Source organism: Aplidium turbinatum, chromosome 2 (genome assembly GCF_918807975.1).
Source record: "Aplidium turbinatum chromosome 2, kaAplTurb1.1, whole genome shotgun sequence".
Lineage (NCBI taxonomy): Eukaryota > Metazoa > Chordata > Ascidiacea > Aplousobranchia > Polyclinidae > Aplidium > Aplidium turbinatum.
Window position 1 is genome coordinate 34,300,644 of NC_137473.1, and position 19,317 is coordinate 34,319,960.

At 35.6% G+C, this 19,317-nt stretch overlaps 2 protein-coding genes across 3 annotated transcripts in view; one reads left to right on the plus strand and one right to left on the minus strand.

The window, feature by feature from the left end:
* Nucleotides 1-3,795: 3,795 nt before the first annotated feature.
* Nucleotides 3,796-11,115, minus strand: LOC145764772 (leucine-rich repeat-containing protein 47-like). Of its 2 annotated transcripts, none has more exons than XM_082576441.1 (7): nucleotides 10,185-11,115; nucleotides 9,583-9,713; nucleotides 9,117-9,236; nucleotides 8,748-8,866; nucleotides 7,743-7,881; nucleotides 6,865-6,960; nucleotides 3,796-4,274 (listed from the first exon to the last, which is right to left on the minus strand). In XM_082576441.1, the coding sequence occupies exons 1-7, from the start codon at nucleotides 11,086-11,088 to the stop codon at nucleotides 4,095-4,097; spliced, it is 1,689 nt and encodes a 562-aa protein (XP_082432567.1). In that variant the 5' UTR covers nucleotides 11,089-11,115; the 3' UTR covers nucleotides 3,796-4,094. The 2 variants fall into 2 exon arrangements, with proteins under 2 accessions (XP_082432567.1, XP_082432568.1); XM_082576442.1 differs by having other exon boundaries at nucleotides 9,583-9,706; nucleotides 10,181-11,115.
* A 6,053-nt stretch (nucleotides 11,116-17,168) lies between these two features.
* Nucleotides 17,169-19,317, plus strand: part of LOC145788242 (activated CDC42 kinase 1-like) — a 60,257-nt gene continuing 58,108 nt past the window's right edge. Inside the window, exon 1 of the mRNA XM_082600017.1 lies at nucleotides 17,169-17,270. Within this exon, the coding sequence (XP_082456143.1) occupies nucleotides 17,169-17,270 (102 nt within the window). The remainder of the gene's footprint in view (nucleotides 17,271-19,317) is intronic.

Here is a 19,317-nt window from a genome sequence, read left to right on the forward strand (position 1 = left end):
CTTGGTCAAAATCACATTTTACGAAAAACAACAATAAACATTTTCAACACTTTAAAGCCTCTTTTATCATAAGTTGACCCTTTTTTTGCCTCTGCTTGGGTTTGTAACTTTTTCTTAAGTGCTTTTAATGTTTTTCTCCTGGCCTTAGATGTGTTAAAGCTTCTTTTTTCTTGATTTGTCAAGTCAAAACTTGTCGAGTAGCCTATTTGGCAGATTTCTGAATATGCAGAGATTTTGCCACTGTCTTGTTTTCCTAATTTTTTTTGCTGAAGTAGAAGGTTGGCAAAAAGGGCTTTGATCCTCTGTTGTTGGATGGCTTTCTGGTGTTACAGAAAAGGTTACACTTGTGTTACAGTAACAGTTCATCAAGTCTACCACCATTGTTAGACTTACAACCAACCTTATCCAACTTTCTTTGTTTAGCAATACCACGAAATTGAATTTTCTTACTTCCTTTCATGTTTTTTTTATTTCCTATTTTTGATGACTAAAACTTGCCCAAAAGTGATGCAATAATCAATTAAATATGAAAACCAAAGCTGTGTTCAATACTCAATAGTCTTAGATGACTAACAGCAAAAGTTTGCTTTAAAATGATGATCTTAAGTTATAGACAAGGCCAGCCATTAGTTGTTGCTATGGGTGTTGCTAGGGAAGATGCCTAGGAGTGCTCACTTTCAAGACCTTATTTTAGCTTCACAGCAGGGGTATCTAGAAAAAGCGACTTCTCAACAGCGTAATTGACACGCGCTTTCGCCTTCTTCATTTTCGGGCGTTAACAGTGCTGACCCTTCTAGTGTCCATCGCTGTATCGAAATTTGCAAAGTCAGCAATCCCGTTGTTCTAGATATCCCTGGCTTTTGTTTGTTGAAAAATAAATTTCATTAACTGATTGTTGTTGGTCACAGCGGTAAACCATAATCTCTTCATGGGAAAATTGTAACATAAGATTTCCGGATCCGTTCGTCTGTATGCAATGACCGAAAAGAAACACTCTTCTGAAACGTCTATTCAAGAACTGTATTTCTGTAAAAATAGTCCCAAGGCTGTCGAAATTGCGACGCAACACCGTACGCTACTAAAAACTTGTCACTACAATACAAATTACTGAGATAAAAGACGGAAGTTTCGTCCAGCTGGTAAGCACAAAGCAAAACAGTTAAACATGCGACCAACCTTCAAGCAACCATTTTAAAAATGACGAGAATAGATTGCAATATCTCAAACGCACGTAAGCAGTTTCTGTGACGTAGTAATGATAACCATTATAATGCTATTCCAGCAGGTGTTCAATTTGGCTTACACCATATCTCGTAATTTAAGAATCATTTAACGATGATGTAATGTTATGCTGCAGCTGCAATGTTTTACAGGTCTTGCAAACGATGGTGCAATCTGCTCATTTTTTTAGAAATATTCCATTACGTAATACGCTAAGATTCAGTAGATCTGAACGGTTTTATATGACGTTTGATTTGGTGAACAATTGTCTGGAACAGTTGTCTCAGAGCATAATGGTCGAAACGTTTAGTCAACTTGAGCAAAAAGGATAGAGCCAAAAAAAATCATATTCATGTAACAGCAGCAAACGCTTCGAAAATTAAACTGTCTTCATTATCTGTTGCTCTATCCTTTTTGCTCAAATACTGTTGTGCAAGTAGGTGTCGCTGTATCCTTTTTGCTCAAGTTGATTTGTTTTTATGTTTTACTGTTGTATGTTTCGATTCTGCGTAAGATAATTTTAACTGTGTGGGTTTTATTACTTTCATCTGCCGTTTGTTACTTTTCATGAATAATATCTTCATCTTGAGTCGCTTCTAAAAGATTTCATAGTACAGTAGGTTATGATTAAAAAGTTGTGTGGCCCGATAACTTATGCGTAATTGACAAAGTGGCCCGCGACCACAAAAAGGTTTGTCACCCCTGTTCTAGATCAAACGGCGCTGGTTCCATTCTCGGGGTGTGCCCTTGAGCAGCGCATTCCAAGAACTGCTCTCCATTCAGCGGCACCTAGGCTAATGGGTGGAATAATTCTACAGCAACAACAATTGGAAAACTTCGATCTCGGTAACCGGCCCTGCGTCAAAAGCCTCTACAAATATGCGAAACTGCCAGGAATAAACTACCAAGGCTTTGTCTGTCCGATTAGGGAACGTTCAAATATTACGTAACGCCTTCGAGGGAAGGGGGGGGGGGGGGGGGGGGTTATGCAAAGCGTTACGTTAGCGTCACATCGGGGGGGAGGGGGTTCAAGCAAAACGTTACGTAACGCTTTCGAGTATGGAATGGTAGTTTTTTGTGCTGAATTTGTAGTGAAAAAGCGTTACATGGGGAAGGGGGGGGATTGAAAAAGCGTTACGTTGGCGTTACATGGGGGAGTGGGGGTCAAAAATTCGGAAAAAAAAGCGTTACGTAATATTTGAACGTTCCCTTATAGAGATTCAAAACCAAACATGCCTCTGTGCAAAAGAATCTAGCCATCTTTTCAAAAAAGCTGTAAAGAACTGGTTTGACAAGCTGGGTCCTTTACATTTTCTACGTGATGATCCCGTTAACATCATTTTATTTTACTAAAAAGCTATTGCATGTCATTTATAAGGTCTAGATGTCGTTTATGCAGTATAACGATTCCAACTCCTTCCTTGCTATAATTTTGGTCACCTATCACTACGAGAACAACTCGGTACGGTAGGCTACCTACAAAATTTTTTGCTAGTGATCGTCAAAACGTAAGAAATTTTATAAAACAACTAGCCTGAAAAGCTGCAAGATCACCTTGGTGAAGTACCTACAGATTCTCCATACACAATTAGCCGACCTTTTAAAGATGGTTTTTATACAGTACCTAATTAAAAAATATTTTAGCTTTTAACTGTGTGTTGTAAAAAAGCTGACCAAGGAAACCGCATTCAGATGAGATTGTTTCATTGACGCAACAATTATTTGGTACTTTCAGCTGAGTAGCTTGTGCGGCTGTGATTTCACAACTGGCCTTATTGCATTTCTCGGCAGTTGAGTGTAGCAAGAATTGACAGCGATAGACATGTGTTTTGCCATGAGGCTGGGCTCATCAGTATCGCACCACTAATTCATGCCAGATAGATCTCAACCGTTTTGTCAGTCAATTGAATCCTTACCTTTGTGGAAAGAAAACAACTAAACTAACTGTCGCCAAGGATATGCACTGCTGAGAGGGAGCGATCTTCCAAGCGTCCGCACTACTGGAGTGCGGACGCCAGGAAGATCGCTCCTGCTCAGCAGTGGCCTTATTGCGTCAGTTAGAATGGAAGTGGCCACTCAACCAGTCGGATACCTAAGTAGGATACTTTTGGAAACGCTGAGCGCGGCGTTTATCAACGTTGTTTGGTCAAGCGTCGACTTATCGCAAACCTCCTAACATCAACGCCAACAAATTTCTGTGATGATATCCTGCGCGACTGCACTGTGAATTAAATTGACGAAGCCTTGTGAAGTTGAAAACTTGAGAAGCAAGTGCAGCAGAAACCAACTCTTTCAATTAACTTACAGTAGTGTGTTTGCAATGCATTTCTATAGCGAAATTAATTGAAGCGGCGATGCAACATAAGTAATAAATAGGCTACTACACACGACGTTCTCCATAGGAATTCAGTCATGCGGCCACGGCAGGGTTTTGGAAAGATATTTCTCGGACAAGGATCAATGAATGTCAGTGAGTAAATTCATTGTCTCGTGAGCGAAATGTAACCGAGTAGTAGTGACACACCAAGGCTTGAATGCAGAAGTATTTTCAAAATGTTTTCAACCGAACACAGATGCAGTGAAAACAAAATGTAATTTACTGGGCTTTGACACGAGAAATTACAAACTTCGTGCGAAAAACGTACTTTTTGTACAATGATAATTGAATACTTGAATAATATCAACATTGCTGACTTTTTGTTTTAAATTTATAAAACTGAGGACAAAAGGGCACATTTGTGTCAAGTTATATTTGCATTGAATTTCAATCTAACTAGTCCACAGCTCGGCAGCCTGCAGCACAATTGCCAAAATACGAAAATGCGGAGTAAAGTAATTCCAACTTGGAGGAATCATACTGCAACGTTATTCTTCTACCAAGAGCGGATGACTTTGATTTCCTTGGAATCAAAAGAAAGATCAGTTCTGGATGGATAAATGACCTTGACGTCCCCCTCCTCCGTTTCCACACGGACTTGCTTTACGAAGAGGGATTTTTTCTCCTCTGTCGACAACTCTTCATCTTCACTGGAATCATCGTAAAAATCTCCTCCCTGAAAGATCACGATATTTGTTATTGCAACGATCAATTCTAAACTATTGTCAAAAAGGATAGTACAGTCGTCCCTGTTTATAACAAGATCACCTCTGGACAGGACCAAGTTGGGCTTAATAAGCGAGAATTACTGTAATTCAGGGGGTTTCCATTTCGTACCCCTTGGGGGTACGAGATTAAACATCAAGGGGTACGAAGATTCTTGTGCCACAGAGCAGCTTTTCAAACAGATTTCAAAGTACAGCTTTATTTTGGAATTGTAGATGATATTATGCCATCACCATCTTTGCTTCAAAAAAAAAAAAAATCTACAAATCATTGAATTGTTATTTACGAAATGGCCCGTTTCGGTGAGTCCGATTCGGAGAGACCGATTTGGAAAGTTTCCTATTCGGAGTTTTTTTGAATTTTTTTTTTAAAATTATGGGGTACCATAGCCTAATTATCATTGCCGCTTTTACATCGTTGCAACGTCGCTAAACGTTCAAATCGTGCAGAAAAAAATAGAAGTAAAATGTTTGAACAATTAAATGAAAATTCGTCGGTACCGTAGCCTAATTATCATTGCCGCTTTTACATCGTTTTAACGTCGCTAAACGTTCAAATCGTGCAGGAAAAAATGGAAATAAAATGTTTGAACAATTAAATGAAAATTTGTCGGTACCGTAGCCTAATTATCATTGCCGCTTTTACATCGTTTTAACGTCGCTAAACGTTCAAATCGTGCAGAAAAAAAATAGAAGTAAAATGTTTGAACAATTAAATGAAAATTCGTCGGTACCGTAGCCTAATTATCATTGCCGCTTTTACATCGTTTTAACGTCGCTAAACGTTTAAATCGTGCAGGAAAAAATGGAAATAAAATGTTTGAACAATTAAATGAAAATTCGTCGGTACCATAGCCTAATTATCATTGCCGCTTTTACATCGTTCTAACGTCGCTAAACGTTCAAATCGTGCAGAAAAAAAAATAGTCGAAGCTTTAGATGAGTGGGGTTTAGACCTAACCATTGAGATCTTAAGACTAAAAAGCGAATTAAATTTATTTTTGAACTATTAATGTTTGCTCAGATAACTAGGTCGGGATAACTAGGCTACGGTACTCGATAATTTCCTTTCAACCCAAGCTGCAGGCCACACATTTGTTGATCCAAACTACCGGTAATCTATGATTTATTTGTTTTGTAACATTTTCTTTTTTTTATTTTCCCTTCATATCTTAAATTTTTCTGAAGGTGTTGCGGCCGTGCCAAACTTCTTTCAACCAAATTTCTTTCAACTTACTTCGATCACAAGCACGTTTTAACGTTCGCGTTTTGTCGCTTTTACCTTTGCTATGTTGACGTGTATTGTTTTTTATATGATGGTCACAAATAAAAACAATTCAACTGAACTGACATGACGAATTTTCATTTAATTGTTCAAACATTTTATTTCTATTTTTTTCTGCACGATTTGAACGTTTAGCGACGTTAAAACGATGTAAAAGTGGCAACGATAATTAGGCTACGGTTCCCGATAATTTTCAAAAAAAATTTCAAAAAATCTCCAAATAGGGGAACTCTCCGAAAAAAGCTGTCTACGAATAGGGAACTCTCCGAATCGGACTCACCGAATAGTAGCAGACCCGTTATTTAGTAGGCTAGAAGCCTCATTGTCTCATAACAATGAGTTTTTTTACTTGCTGCTGCTGAAAATGAAAACCTTGCTAATTTTTCTTGTCTTGATCAAATTGCAAATAACTCTTTGCTGCAAAATGTCAAAAATGAAATTATTTCCCATTCAAAGATGCTGGTTGATTCTTTCGATGGTTACTTTTTCGCTGGTGAATTGAATTATTTCCAGCATTGGATGATAAATCCTTTTTTTTTTGATTGTCGGATGAGGATAATTTGAAGAAGAACATCATCGAAATGAAAAGCTGCCAAAACTTGAAACGGCTATTTGAAAAATCAAAGTTAAAAGATTTTTGATGTTTTGCTGTGAATCTTTTCCAAGTCTTGCTATGGAAACCATGACAGTGTTAATTCTCTTCTCAACAACTTATTACTGTGAAAGTGGCTTTTCGACCATGATGTATATCAAGATTCAAGAATAAGTACATAAATCGTCTGCAACTGAATGAAGATGTTGCCTTGAGTAAAATGGAACCATCGTTTGAGAGGATTTTATCAATGAAGTAGCAACAAATATCTCACCGAGAAGTGACAAACAAAATAAGTGACATTTAATTTCTTTTGATTATTGCATTTTTATGTGAAATATCAGTTTAACATTTAATTCAGCTATAAAAGCAATTTAATTTAGCAATATATGCCTAAAAAATTCAATCAGAATTTTTTGGGGGTACGAACAATGCTCTGACCTGACAAAGGAGTACGAACAGAAAAAAAGGTTGGGAACCCCTGCAGTGTAATTGATTCAATCAACCAAAATTTTATTTTAATCATAATGGCTTTGAAGTTGATTCAACGTTTGTTTTACACTGGTTCTACGTCTGAATCAAACAAAAGAGACATGGTTTGCTGGCTGGCCGTGGGATTCAAGATCAATTCGGCCTCGAAATACGTGAACTCAAACCTACTTACTTTAGGCTTACGAGAATAAAATCCCAGTTCGACCATTTTCTTTAACAGTTCATCGAGCACTGCTTTGCATGTGTTAAGAGACTTCGAGCCGGTGACCTAAAGGTTGAAAGATTTTTTGATAAAAAATATATAAAAAATCACTGTGAACACAGTATCGTGCTTTCGTCATTAATTCAAACAACAGCAAAAGAGCTTGCGAAGTCTTTGCTATGGCTTAAAGTCTATATTGATTGTAGATTGATTGATAAAATTTTTATTTAAAGCACGAAACCGTTTCTATTATAATTGCTTACAAATAATATAACACTGATGCTATGATAACATTTGCAGACTTTTCCCGATGCTCAATTGAAAACGCAGCTTTATAAAAGAAGGTGATACGTACTTCTAATTCGCACTCATTGAAGATAAGCTTAATTTATAAGAAACGATCTTGCTATAACAGCATCTTCGGCTTATTAAAATGTATTCATTCTATTCAATTCTTATTCAGCTTATTTAAATTATAACATAAAGCAACTTTAAGCTTTTCATGTAACGCGCCCCAAGGACGGTTCTTCAATCGGCGATAACAATGGATGAAATAGTGTACAAGTGAACAAACTGAACATACAGTATTAAAATTATAAGAGGAATAGTTTTAAGATGGCAACGTGGATGACCAAGTCCACATTAGTGAATCAAAACCTCTATAAGTAGTAACTAATGCTTGCAAATGTGCTAGAATTAAGCTTTCACAGAGGCATTCTCAGTTAGAGGAAAGACATTTCGCATTCTTCTGCAGACATTGGATCAATTAAAAAACGGGTTTTGTCGAGTGGGAATTTACCGTGATGTTTGTTTTTTTGACTGCAAAAATAAGGACACCGTTTCAATACCTCAACAAATACATCTGACGAATCCCGAGATATCTTGGTGGCTTCGCAGTTTGTTAGAGGAGGAAGAGAAATGACACGACCATCTGAGCTCCTCCGGACACAAGCGAACAACTCTTTATCCTTCAGGAGGTTGAGGTATCTGGAGTAGACATTCAAAGGATCATGTATACGGCTACGGGTATATACTTATTACTTATACAATGTCGGCCATCATAGCCGGTGTCATCTGTTGTCATTAAACTACCGTGTAAAATAATGTGGAGAAAAGCTAGACGAGGTAGATCAATACGAGTCGAATATCCAGGGAAAAACACATGGCTAATTAACTTATTATTGTTTAAACCGAGTCTATTGGATGTCGTATTGGGACATAGAATACGACATCCAACGAACTCAGTTTAGAATAAAATTCTCCTATTCAAAACTGATCCGAAACAAAAGAAACGGAGAAAGATAAGCATAACCTTTCATGCTTAGAATTCGATCCCTCCACAATCCGGAAGAACTATGACAGTTGATTAAAAATCATCAATTATGGAGACTTTGTATTGACGCTACTTTGCACCCAACTGGTGTGAAATAAAGTATTGTTATTATTGTTTAGATTTCGTTCGGAACTGATCAAAGGAATGACATGAATTACTTATTATAGGTAGTACAATAAAGTAATACATTAACGATTTTAAACAATTAAAATAGAATTATTGGTGGTTCCAATATATTTAAGCTGTTTTATTTAAAAGTATCTTACTGCATAGTGATGAGTTTAATAAGTTTTTAAGGCAAGAACTACCATGAAATTGATCTTGCTGTAGTATGAATGTGAAGAAGTTGATGAAAAAGATATCTCAGTTCCCAAAGGTACGAGCATAATTTAGATTTTTAGAACAATGTTCATGTTTTGTCAATCATACATATCGTAGACGTAGTCGTAGACAAACACACTTTCAGTTTTTTATCAAGCAGAAAAGACATCATTGCATAAATGCATAACATAGTATTCACTTGTGTATCCCAGATACTTGATTGCGCTTTTTCTCTTTTCTTTGCTCGTCTGCTTCCTTGCAGAGTTTTTGATAAAGAGATATTGCGGATACATTGCCTTTCTTACCTAGTGGTTGAATCTGAATGGTTATATGCACTGATGAAATGTTGTTTATTTGTTTTTATCGATAAGTAGAATCTTACTCTATAAGTTTTTAGACAAGTGCATTTTTTCCTAAGTTGTCAAAAATGACGTTTACTTGTTGGAAAGACTAATTTTGTACTCAGAAAAAAACTAAAAAACACTTTGAAGATTGAACCACAAATTAAATCGTCACATTAATTGAACAAAAGTTACATATTTTTCACATAAATACTTGTTCCACTTACAGTAAACAACCTTGGATCTTGTGCATCATAATGTACAACTGCATCGGGGATTTGTCTTACATCATGCGTGGCAATAGTGGCTATTGTGCGCTTTTGACAAACATCTTCATGCAATCTTGTCTGTATCAAACCAAAACGAGTCATCTTTATGGTAAAAGTTGTCTCAAACTGTTGAAAGCTTCACTTGTTTAATTTTAATACTTTAATGCAAACATTTTGTCTAAAATGCCCATGATAATTTGACAGCAACGTTTGCAGTTCTCATTTTTATGAACACATGGAACCGGTTTTTAATTCCACTTTTTTTGTCTTAGATTAATACTGTTCCTCATTAATTCGGCATTACATGTGGAAAACTAGTGTATACAGTAAAATAAAGATGGTTATAGAGGAGTTTAAAATAAAGATGCAAAACCTCTATCATGCAACTTTATATTCTTTAAAGATTCTTCACTGAAAATGTTACCTGCAAGGTTATAAAGCTTTTAAATTTATCTCCAGAGTCCAAATCTAAATCTTTTATGATGCACCCAACAATATATGGTCGAACTTCCTTCACATCATCCTGAACTATTATTCGAAATGGTTGACTTTCATCTGAAACAAATAAGGTATATATATTTTATATATATTATACTGTAATTACTTTAGCTTGTTTAAAGATAACAATGTTTAATTGAGCGAACAAGCTAAGGCTGAGCCCTACTCACATCTCTGATAGGCACGGATACCCTATTTATTACCAACATTTGATTTTCTTGAAATGGCAAATGGGTTAGCAATTAAAATTCTAGAGATAGGATACTTTGTGACTTGCAGTCAGAGGTCTGCCATCCCAACTCAAAGCTAATCCAAGTAACAATAGCTTAACATTAAACAAGATCAATCCATAAATGGTAATACAAAAGGTATATATAATACAATAAATACAGTATATACACTACCATAGGCCTACATATTAACCACGATCTAGCTTTCAGATGTGTGCGTTGGTGCCGGTGTGAAGCATGACAACAACAAAAAGTACATTTTATTCAGACATACTATCAAACAAAAACATTAACATACCTTTTCCATCATCAATTCTTAAAACTTCCATAAAATATTTCACTAAATCTTTCGAACTTTCAGTTGCTTCTGCTTGCACTTTCTGATCCTTCAGCTTTTTACGAGATCCTTTTCCATGCCCCTTTTCAGCCTTTTCGACCTGACCAGATACTGCAGCTTTTCGTCCCTTGGTACGTATGTAATCCAAAGTCGATTTATGTGAATTGTTGTTTTCAACCAATTTCTTTAATCTCTTGTCTTTTATTGGATTGCCTTTGAAATTAATTTGTTTTAACTTCAAGCACCTTCCGATTGCCTGGGTCAACTCTTCTATCTTGTTATCAGAAATATCAAACACTTTCAAAAGAATAACTTTTTCTATTGAATCACTGATGTCTTCTATTTGATTATGAGATGTATAAAACTCAGCCAAACGTGCACATACAGGCTCTTCACACAGCACAGAAGGAAACTCCGCAAATCTATTTTTTGTCATGTGAAGAACAGCAAGACTAGCAAGATTGCTAAAAGAAGTTGGCAGTGACGTCAATTCATTACTGGATATGTTTAGAGTGTGTAAGTTAACAAGCTCTCCAATATCAGTAGGTAATTTTTCTATGCAGTTTTCTGATACATCAAGAACTTTTAATGATTTGATAGTGCATAAACTTTCTGGAATACAGCTGAGCTTATTTTGTCTGAGAAATAATTGTGTCAAATTTTTTAGCTCTTTAACGTGGTCATTCAAAATTTTTACTTCCAAAGAATTGATTTCAAGAAAATTGAGAAGGGTTAAGTCATAGAGCTGAAGAGGAAGTTCACCATTTGCTTTTACAACTCGTTCACGAAGATCATTCCCTTTCAGTACCAATTCACGTCGGGTTTCAGATAAACATTGTGTTATTTCAGGCCAAGTATCTGCCATGTCAAAAGCTGCATAGAAATTTGTAACGTTTCTGCAACAAAAACTGCAATTTATAGAGTAACAATGATGACAAGCTATTGCTATTCAGTAAAACATATTATAAATAATTGGATGCAACCTAGATCGTACCCTGAACAGTTCGTACCATGAAAAGATCTAAAGAAAAAATTTAAAAAACTCGAAGTCGCTGATTGCAGTTTCTGCAAACAAACAAAAACTGTTAGGATCATTACCGGAAATTTTAAAACGTTTGCAGAAACTGCGAAAAAATGGTTCTATTTTTTCTCTCGATCTTTTCAGTTTGTTTGTTTGCGGAAACTCCGATCAGCTACTTCGGCTTTTTTTATTTTTTTCACTCGATTGTTTCCTAACCCTAACCCCTTTTAAAATGCTTGCGGAAACTGCAATCAGCGACTTCGGCAAACTCTTAGGATCATTACCAGAAATTTAAAATGTTTGCGGAAACTGCGATCAGTGACTTCCGCTTTGTTCTATTTTTTTCTCTCGATCTTTTTAGTTTGTTTGCGGAAACTCCGATCAGCGACTTCGGCTATTTTTAAATTTTTCTTCTCGATCTTTTCTAGCCCTTTTAAAATGTTTGCTGAAACTGCGATCAGTGACTTCGGCAAACTCTTAGGATCATTACTGGAAATTTTAAAAATGTTTGCGGAAAAGCGAAAACTCCGATCAGCGACTTCGGCTTTGTTCTATTTATTTCTCTCATTGTTTTAGTTTGTTTGTTTTCGGAAACTGCGTTTTTCTCTTGATCTTTTTAGGAAAAAAATTTTAAAATGTTTGCAGAAACTGCGATCAGCGACTTCGGCTTTTTTTAATTTTTTCTCTCGATCTTTTCAGGGTACGAACTGTTCAGGGTACGAAGTAGGTTGCACCTTAAATAATTATCAAAGCTTTAGGATTAAGCACCAAGGTTACCAGACCCAAATTTTAAAAAAATGCTAAATGCACCTCAAAAATCTGCCAAACCAGGGAAAAAATCCCAAATGTTATTTTAAAGTCCTGAATCAATCCCCGGGAATCAATCAACAAAAATGTGTCATTGTCAGATGTTGTTGGATGCTTTTTTGATGCAAAAATAGCATTAGGCGGCTAGGCCTATTCAGAAAGAGCAATCCACCTGACAACCGATAATGAATAAGGCTAAGTAAGCTACAGTATTGTAGCCTACATTTGTAGTCAAGTGTAGCAAAAATTGAGAGCAAAAGACAAATGTTTTGACTATGACACTGGGTTTATAATTGTAACACTAATTTAAGCCACAAAGCTCTCAACCGCTGATGAGTCCAGTCTCATGAGTAAAAAAGGGTGTATCTCTGTCAATTGTTGCAAAACCCAAGAAGAAGCTTCAAGATCAAGCAGCGCTGGTTCGAATCTCTGGGTGTGCGCTTAACGCATTCTAAGGATTGCTCTCCATTCAGTGGCACCTAATGGATGGAACAATTTTCCAGCAACAAGACTTCAACAACCAGAAATTTCACTCTGTCAATCTCGGTAACCGGCCCTGCGTTAAAACTTAAAAGCCTCTACAAGTAAGCAAAACTACCAAGAATAACCTGACCATAACAAGCTCAAGAAAAACAAGCGTTAATTACCGGTACCGTAGGCTTTAATAAACTTAGAATTGACACATCCATAACACAGTTCTGAAAATAAGAAAAGAGAGAGATAATAATACAAAACTAAATAACTTACAAACTAATCTGGCAGCCGCTCAAGAATTATGTTAAGCTACAGTAACTAAAACTAGCAGTTACAAGGATTGACAAATACACAAATAATAATAATAATGTTATGGTTTTATTTATTGTCGCTCTACAACAGCTAAGGTCTTTTAGCGACAGGGCTCATTTTTAATTTATATCTGGTTTACGATGTTATCACATTATCACCCGACTCATTCTCACTGCGCTATGCAGGATAGAACACAATCGGTACAGTTTTTAAAGTCTTCGGTTTGACCCAACCTGGAATCGATCTCAGATCTACCAGCACCAGAGCCGAAGGCGAAACCACTCGGCCACTGAGCTGGTAAAACAAATACACAATAGAAAGCTAGCGTTGTAGAACTAAGAAAGGGAGGCAAAGCGCTGAAGGCACAAACGCGGAGCACTGATTGAGCGTAAACCTACAAGCAGCGCAGTAGCACGAGTTAAATAAGTTACAAATTTACCACAAAAGGCTTTGTCAGTCCGAGGATAAAGGATGAAGTATCAAAACCAGAGTTGCCAGATTGATAAAACAAAAAAGGCCAAATGCATCCCCAAAAACGGCCAAATTATAGAAAAAAAGGCCAAACCTGAGATTCTGTTCTCTTTGTTGAAATCAGTGGTGTTTTTGCACTTACTTTCAACAACAAATTAGATAATATTTACCCAGTTTCTACTGTTCTACATGTTATCTGTTAAAGAAGAATTGCTTAGTAAAATTCCTGAAAAAATGCAATCCATAAAATACAAACAGATAGGTATGGAAACAATTACAATACAACTGAAATATGTATATAACATTAGGCTAAGCATCATCCTGTAGACTAAAAAGCCAATAACGTCCACCAGTGAGACCCTGGTGACTAGTAAGCAGAGGAAAAAGGAGTTAATATTGGCATATCACTTAATGCAATATGAAATAGTATATATACCGGTATATAATATTTATACCCATTACAATTACTTGTAGGCTACATTAAACACCCAACACTGCAAAATCAGAGAAATCAATTGCATTTATGTCCAACATCCTTCCACAATGAACACTCCTTATTCTAGGAATGCTAGCGCCTCTGCCATTTCGTTACTGCTAGTTTCACTATAAACAATATCAGATGTGAAACGCCTTGTCATTATGGCACTAACATCAAAGTTTGTGCAACATTTTCCATTCAGCAGCATGTCTGTTCGTATTCGCAAAATCACTTCCAAAAGCTCAGTCTGCATTTTGTTTCGTGGTTTTGTTTTCACTGCAGTAAGTAATGAAAAAATCCTCTCTACTACTGTATTACTGACAGGGATGCAGAGACATGCTAAAGCATAGCTAGCAAGGTCTTTGAAATGGGCATGATGAAAAACGCTACACCAAAACTTTTCACTGTTGCTAGGGATAACCAAAAGAACTATGAAAACCAAATAAAAAAAAAGGCCAAACAAATGCCAATCGGGAAACTACAAAAGGCCAAAAAAAGAAAAATTGTCCGGCCAAACACTTTTCAAAAAGGCCAAATTTCTGAAATTTGGCCGTAAAACGGCCAATCTGGCAACTCTGTTCAAAACCAAACCAAAAACGCCAATGTGGTAACCCTGAAAAATTGCATTAAAGTGTTACCATTTTAGTCTATTTAAAACCGAATCTGGTTTATTTTTTTTCGATTTGGTTTATAGTTTATATTAGTTTTTTTTTTTAACATACTTTCCGTTTTATTTTTTAGTTTGTTTCTGATTCAAATTGGCTTATTCTGGTCTTTTTTGTTTAGCTTCATGTGTCGTAATGCGATTTGTCATCAGTATTGTATGTTGGTTTATTGTTTAGTTTATTTCTGCGTCAATTTGGTTTATTCTGGTCTGTGTTTTAGCTTCATCTAGTTTATTTTTAAAAAACCTTGATGGCAACAAATCTTGCAATTTAGAGTTGCCAGATAAATTTTCCAGAAAATACCTTAAGATTTATGTTTTTGTTTTCGAAATGCAAAAAGACATGAAGATTTAGGTTTTTATAAAAATAAATAAAGATCTAGATCTGTTAAAAAACAAGAAGGTCTATGGTCCGGATCTTGTACACCTCTGTGGCCCAATACAAACCAAAAAAATACAGCCCTTTGCTTTGTTTTTCGGTGTTGCTAGATACAAAATTTTAAAGTTTAGTCTGTCTAATGAATGTAAAATAGTGAAACTCTTGGTTCGAGACAAAAAAGCCTGGTACGGTAGTCGTCATATTCCTTATCTTCCCTTACCCTTAATGTTTAGTCTTCACACTTTATCAGAAAAGGATTTGTGTTTTTTTGGGGAATTTACCAAGAATTGTATAGCCTATTTCATTCAAGCTAAGTTGGCATCACACCAGCTTTTAGATGAAGGCTTAGTGTTTTGATAGCCCATGTAAATTGGGCACTTCCCCATAATCATGAAGCATTTTATTGTTTTATATAATTATGTGTCATGGTCAAAGCCACCTATGATGACCTTAATGTTGAACTGGTAAGGTGTCATACAGTATCCCAAAGTGGTTTTGGTACCATAGCCTAATTGATTTGTCGTGTTGATTTTGCTTATTTGTGCGGTTCGAGGCATCTGTTAACTTAAAAGAACAGGAAAAGTTAAGCTTAATTTGATGTTTTAACAATAAAAACATGCAAAGAACTCAACCATGTGCCAAAATAAAATCAATTTAATGCACTATCGTGTATTCCCCAATATTTACAGGCAATTGTCATCTCTATAATAAAAGCAGGGTTGACCTATGCAGGACAAGATATCATCTTCAACTTGGTTGCTTTGCATGACTTTATCGCTCACTTTCAGTTTTATTTAGCATACAACTGGAAGTTTGAGAGGCCACATGCTAATTTTTACTTTAATTTTAACGCATCTGATATAAAAAAATCCCTTCTGTTGAATCATAATTAAATTGGAAGTGGCTATTTTTCCACAATCAGGTGTTGCCAGAGTTAGGATTGAAGTTAGGATGAGTTAAAATAAGGGTTAGAGTTAAGCATAAGTCTAGGGTTTTGATCTTCCCAGGACCAAAAAAAGTTTCCAAAATACAAGCTTTTGTTTTTCAACGGCTTTAAAAATTTCTCAAATTAGTGCAGAAATCTTTATCTGGCAACACTATTCAGGCTATATATACACAATATAGTGTAAATATAGCCACAGCCAATTAAATTACTTATCTTCTGAATTCGTTCCAGGGCTCTCATCACTCTGCTATGCAGCCGACTTTTTTACCTATTAACGAATAAGTTTGGTACGTAGCTGTACTACAAATTAGCAGTACTGATTTCTGATAGAATCTTTGTATCAATGTATATGTTTAATTTTCCATTTTCTTTTCAGTACGGTACCGAGTTTTTATGTTTATTCAAAAGTACGGTATATTCATGAGTACATGATATCATGTTCGATTGACATAATGTAGCCATAGCCTGGGAGGTTACCGGTACGTTTAATAATAGAGATGATAACTTGAGCCTCTACCTTTATCTTAGCTAGCCTACACAACACGTGCATTGTGATATTTCAATCAAAACTTACCATAAAACGGTTGAATCATGAAGAAAAAAAATGATTTTAGGCTGGTGAACTTTTTTACCTTTTTTCATTTTTCACGCTTTGTTTATATCTTAGCTCAATTATATTCGCATCACACTTTTGCATTGACTAATTTTATCTTTCAATGTCCATTGTGTTGTATTTATAAGTCTGTTCAGGTGTGTACAGTTTATTTATGCAATGTAAATCTGCATATAATATATTAACTTCTAATACTGTAATAACTGTAATACTTGCATGACAATTTTTACATGTCATGCAATTGCAAGTGTTACAGCAAGAAGGCCCTGGGATGAAGGGCTTAGGGGACAAATGAAGTGTGGTGTCCTCAACAGTTCGTACACTGAGCCGTCAAGTGATCATCTCAGTTTGCCTTTCAATGAATTTTGCTTTGTCCTTTAGTTGGCTGCAAATGTAGTTTGTTGCAGAGGGGTAATTGTGTCTATTATTCTGTATGCCAAGTTGTCCAGATGACTGGTTAGGATAATAGGATAGCCTTAGTGAAATTTAGATGTTGAGATAGCATTGCTGTATGTATTATAGTTGCCAATACCATAAGGTGACTTATTTCTTATTCAAAATTTAACCAGGTTAACATAATATTAATAGATCATGATGAAAGTGGTAAGAGTAGTGGACATTGCAGTACCTATTGATTTTTTCAGCAACGTCAGCTTTTTAGGCTATATCATTTCATTAGCATATTGATTAGGCCAGTTTTTTAATACTCTTTTTTGGTCAAGGTTTGTGTATTAATTTCATTTTGTATGAGTTTCTAAAGATGAAAAGTACATTTCCATGATGGCTGCTGGATCGAGCATTAACAGTACAACTTGGTTAAGACAACTTCTAATTGACGTTCAATTGGAACAATTTTATTTGAAGATCAGAGATGAATTACAGGTGAAAAGTATTTTTCTAGAGCCATAGAACCCTTGCAACTTTTAAAGCCAAATTTTTAAGTTGACAACAGTAAGTTTTTTTTTATAAACCAAGTCTGTAAGTTTATGTACCGTACTTTTAACATCAATAGGCTGTGATAATTTAGACAAAGAGTGTTAAGTTGCCCATTTAAATTACTGAAAACAAGCACTGGAACTCTCAGTGGGAGATTTATCTCAATGGTCATCTCCAAAAAATAAGTATTATATTAATAAGTCTATCAATATATTCAAATCTATTTGGATTTGGTAATTTAAATTGTCATCCTGATACAATAGTTCTATGAGTATTGAGTAGTGTACAAGAATGGCAATTTAAATTACCAAATCCAAATAGATTTGAATTTATAATTGAAATAACTTGAATCTAATTAAACTAGACAATAGGTTTTGATTTTTAGAATGCTCCTCAGTTTTTTGTGCTGTGGTTTTTGATCACTTGTATATTAAGGAGTAATTACTAGGGCCATTTTTATATGACCTTAAAAAATCAATAATATGATTTTATTTTTTGGAAAATATGACTTTATATGACTTTATGTGAAAATCGTTTATTTTTACATGCGAACAACGTCACTCACGGAACTAAAGAGTAAAACATACGCAACATAACAGTAATACACATCCATTTTTATTTTAAACCACTGTTGTAGTACAGTTTCATGTAGTGTGGAATGTTAGAGTCTTTGAAGTTACGATTTGGACGTAAAAATGACTTTGGTAAGGAAAATGAGCGCTCCACAGACGCTGATGTGGGTTGACACTTCTGCAGTTTTGCATAAAGCGCTGGTGAAATGTCTTGTCTTTGTAGCTCCATAATTTGTTTCACATCGTTTTTGTCGAATCGCTTCTTAATGTAATTTTTGAGCTCAAGCGGATCTTTTCCGAAATCAAGCGCATTTAGATCAGCATGGGCATCTTTGATGGTGTACGTACAACTTTCCATTTTGAGTATTAAGTTTGAAATATTGTTGTAGTGGAGGCATATTTCTGTTAACTGACAAGTCAACTTTGGATCGTTGACTGAATTTTTGACGCTCTTTACAATAACTCCTTCACCTTCCCATGCATTGACTATTTCTTTCACTTGTGGAAGTCTCTCGGCATAATATTGAGCAGCATTCAACCATCTACCCCAACGAGTAACTATGGGCTGTGGTGGTATGCCACATGAATCGAAATCGGCAGCTCTGCTTCTGTTCTTGGCTTAATTGCTTCACCGCTTAAATTGGTATATAATTTTTGTTTAAAGTATACAACGATATGACTTTATAACTCAAAAATATGACTATATAACTTAAAAAGCTGATTTATGACCTAACCAGGAAAATATGACTTTATATGACTTTATAACTTTCTTAATATACCTCATAGGGATGCGGTTTTTGTGTCAAAATTGATTTCATGACTTACTGATGCATAGAAAAAAATATGACTTTAATGACTTTAAATGGCCCTAGTAATTACATAGTGTTAGTGGGTGTACGTACAAGGGAGATTTGAACCAGTGCTACATTTTTTGCCTTTGCTAACTTTTTTACTGTAGTTTTTTTTTTAATTTGTTCATATAATATTATTTCAAATTAGGCAAGTCATAAGAAAACACACTTTATTACCGATACTTTTGAACTGATTACTTCCCAGCCAGCAAATCAATCCTGTTTTAGAAAGGTCGACAAAACTTGTCTGCAGATGTTAAATCTAGTAATAGAACAATCTTTGGCTCTGGCCACTGTTTTCAACTCTGGTTTCCTGCCGGAGGTGATAGTTGGTCCGGCCCGGAGCCGGTGGTGTGTGTGGCTGAAGTCAAGTTCATGATCTTGGAAAAATGTAGTTTATAAATGCAACAATGTGGTATTGTAGTAATGCACAAATACACAATTACACATGTCGGCTGTAACATTAGCCTAAAATGTAAGATGGAAAATGAGTTCAAAGAAGTCAATCAAAAATCTTTAATTTCTTAAAAACAATGCTACATCAGGTGGACAGAAAACATAGCCAAAATT

Coding starts and splice junctions, on each gene's coding strand:
- LOC145764772 (XM_082576441.1), bottom strand. CDS start 11,088: ATGGCAGATACTTGGCCTGAAATAACACAATGTTTATCTGAAACCCGA. Junction 9,714..10,184: donor AAGAATTGATGATGGAAAAG/GTATGTTAATGT, acceptor TATTTGTTTCAG/ATGAAAGTCAACCATTTCGA. Junction 8,867..9,116: donor AAGATCCAAGGTTGTTTACT/GTAAGTGGAACA, acceptor ATAACCATTCAG/ATTCAACCACTAGGTAAGAA.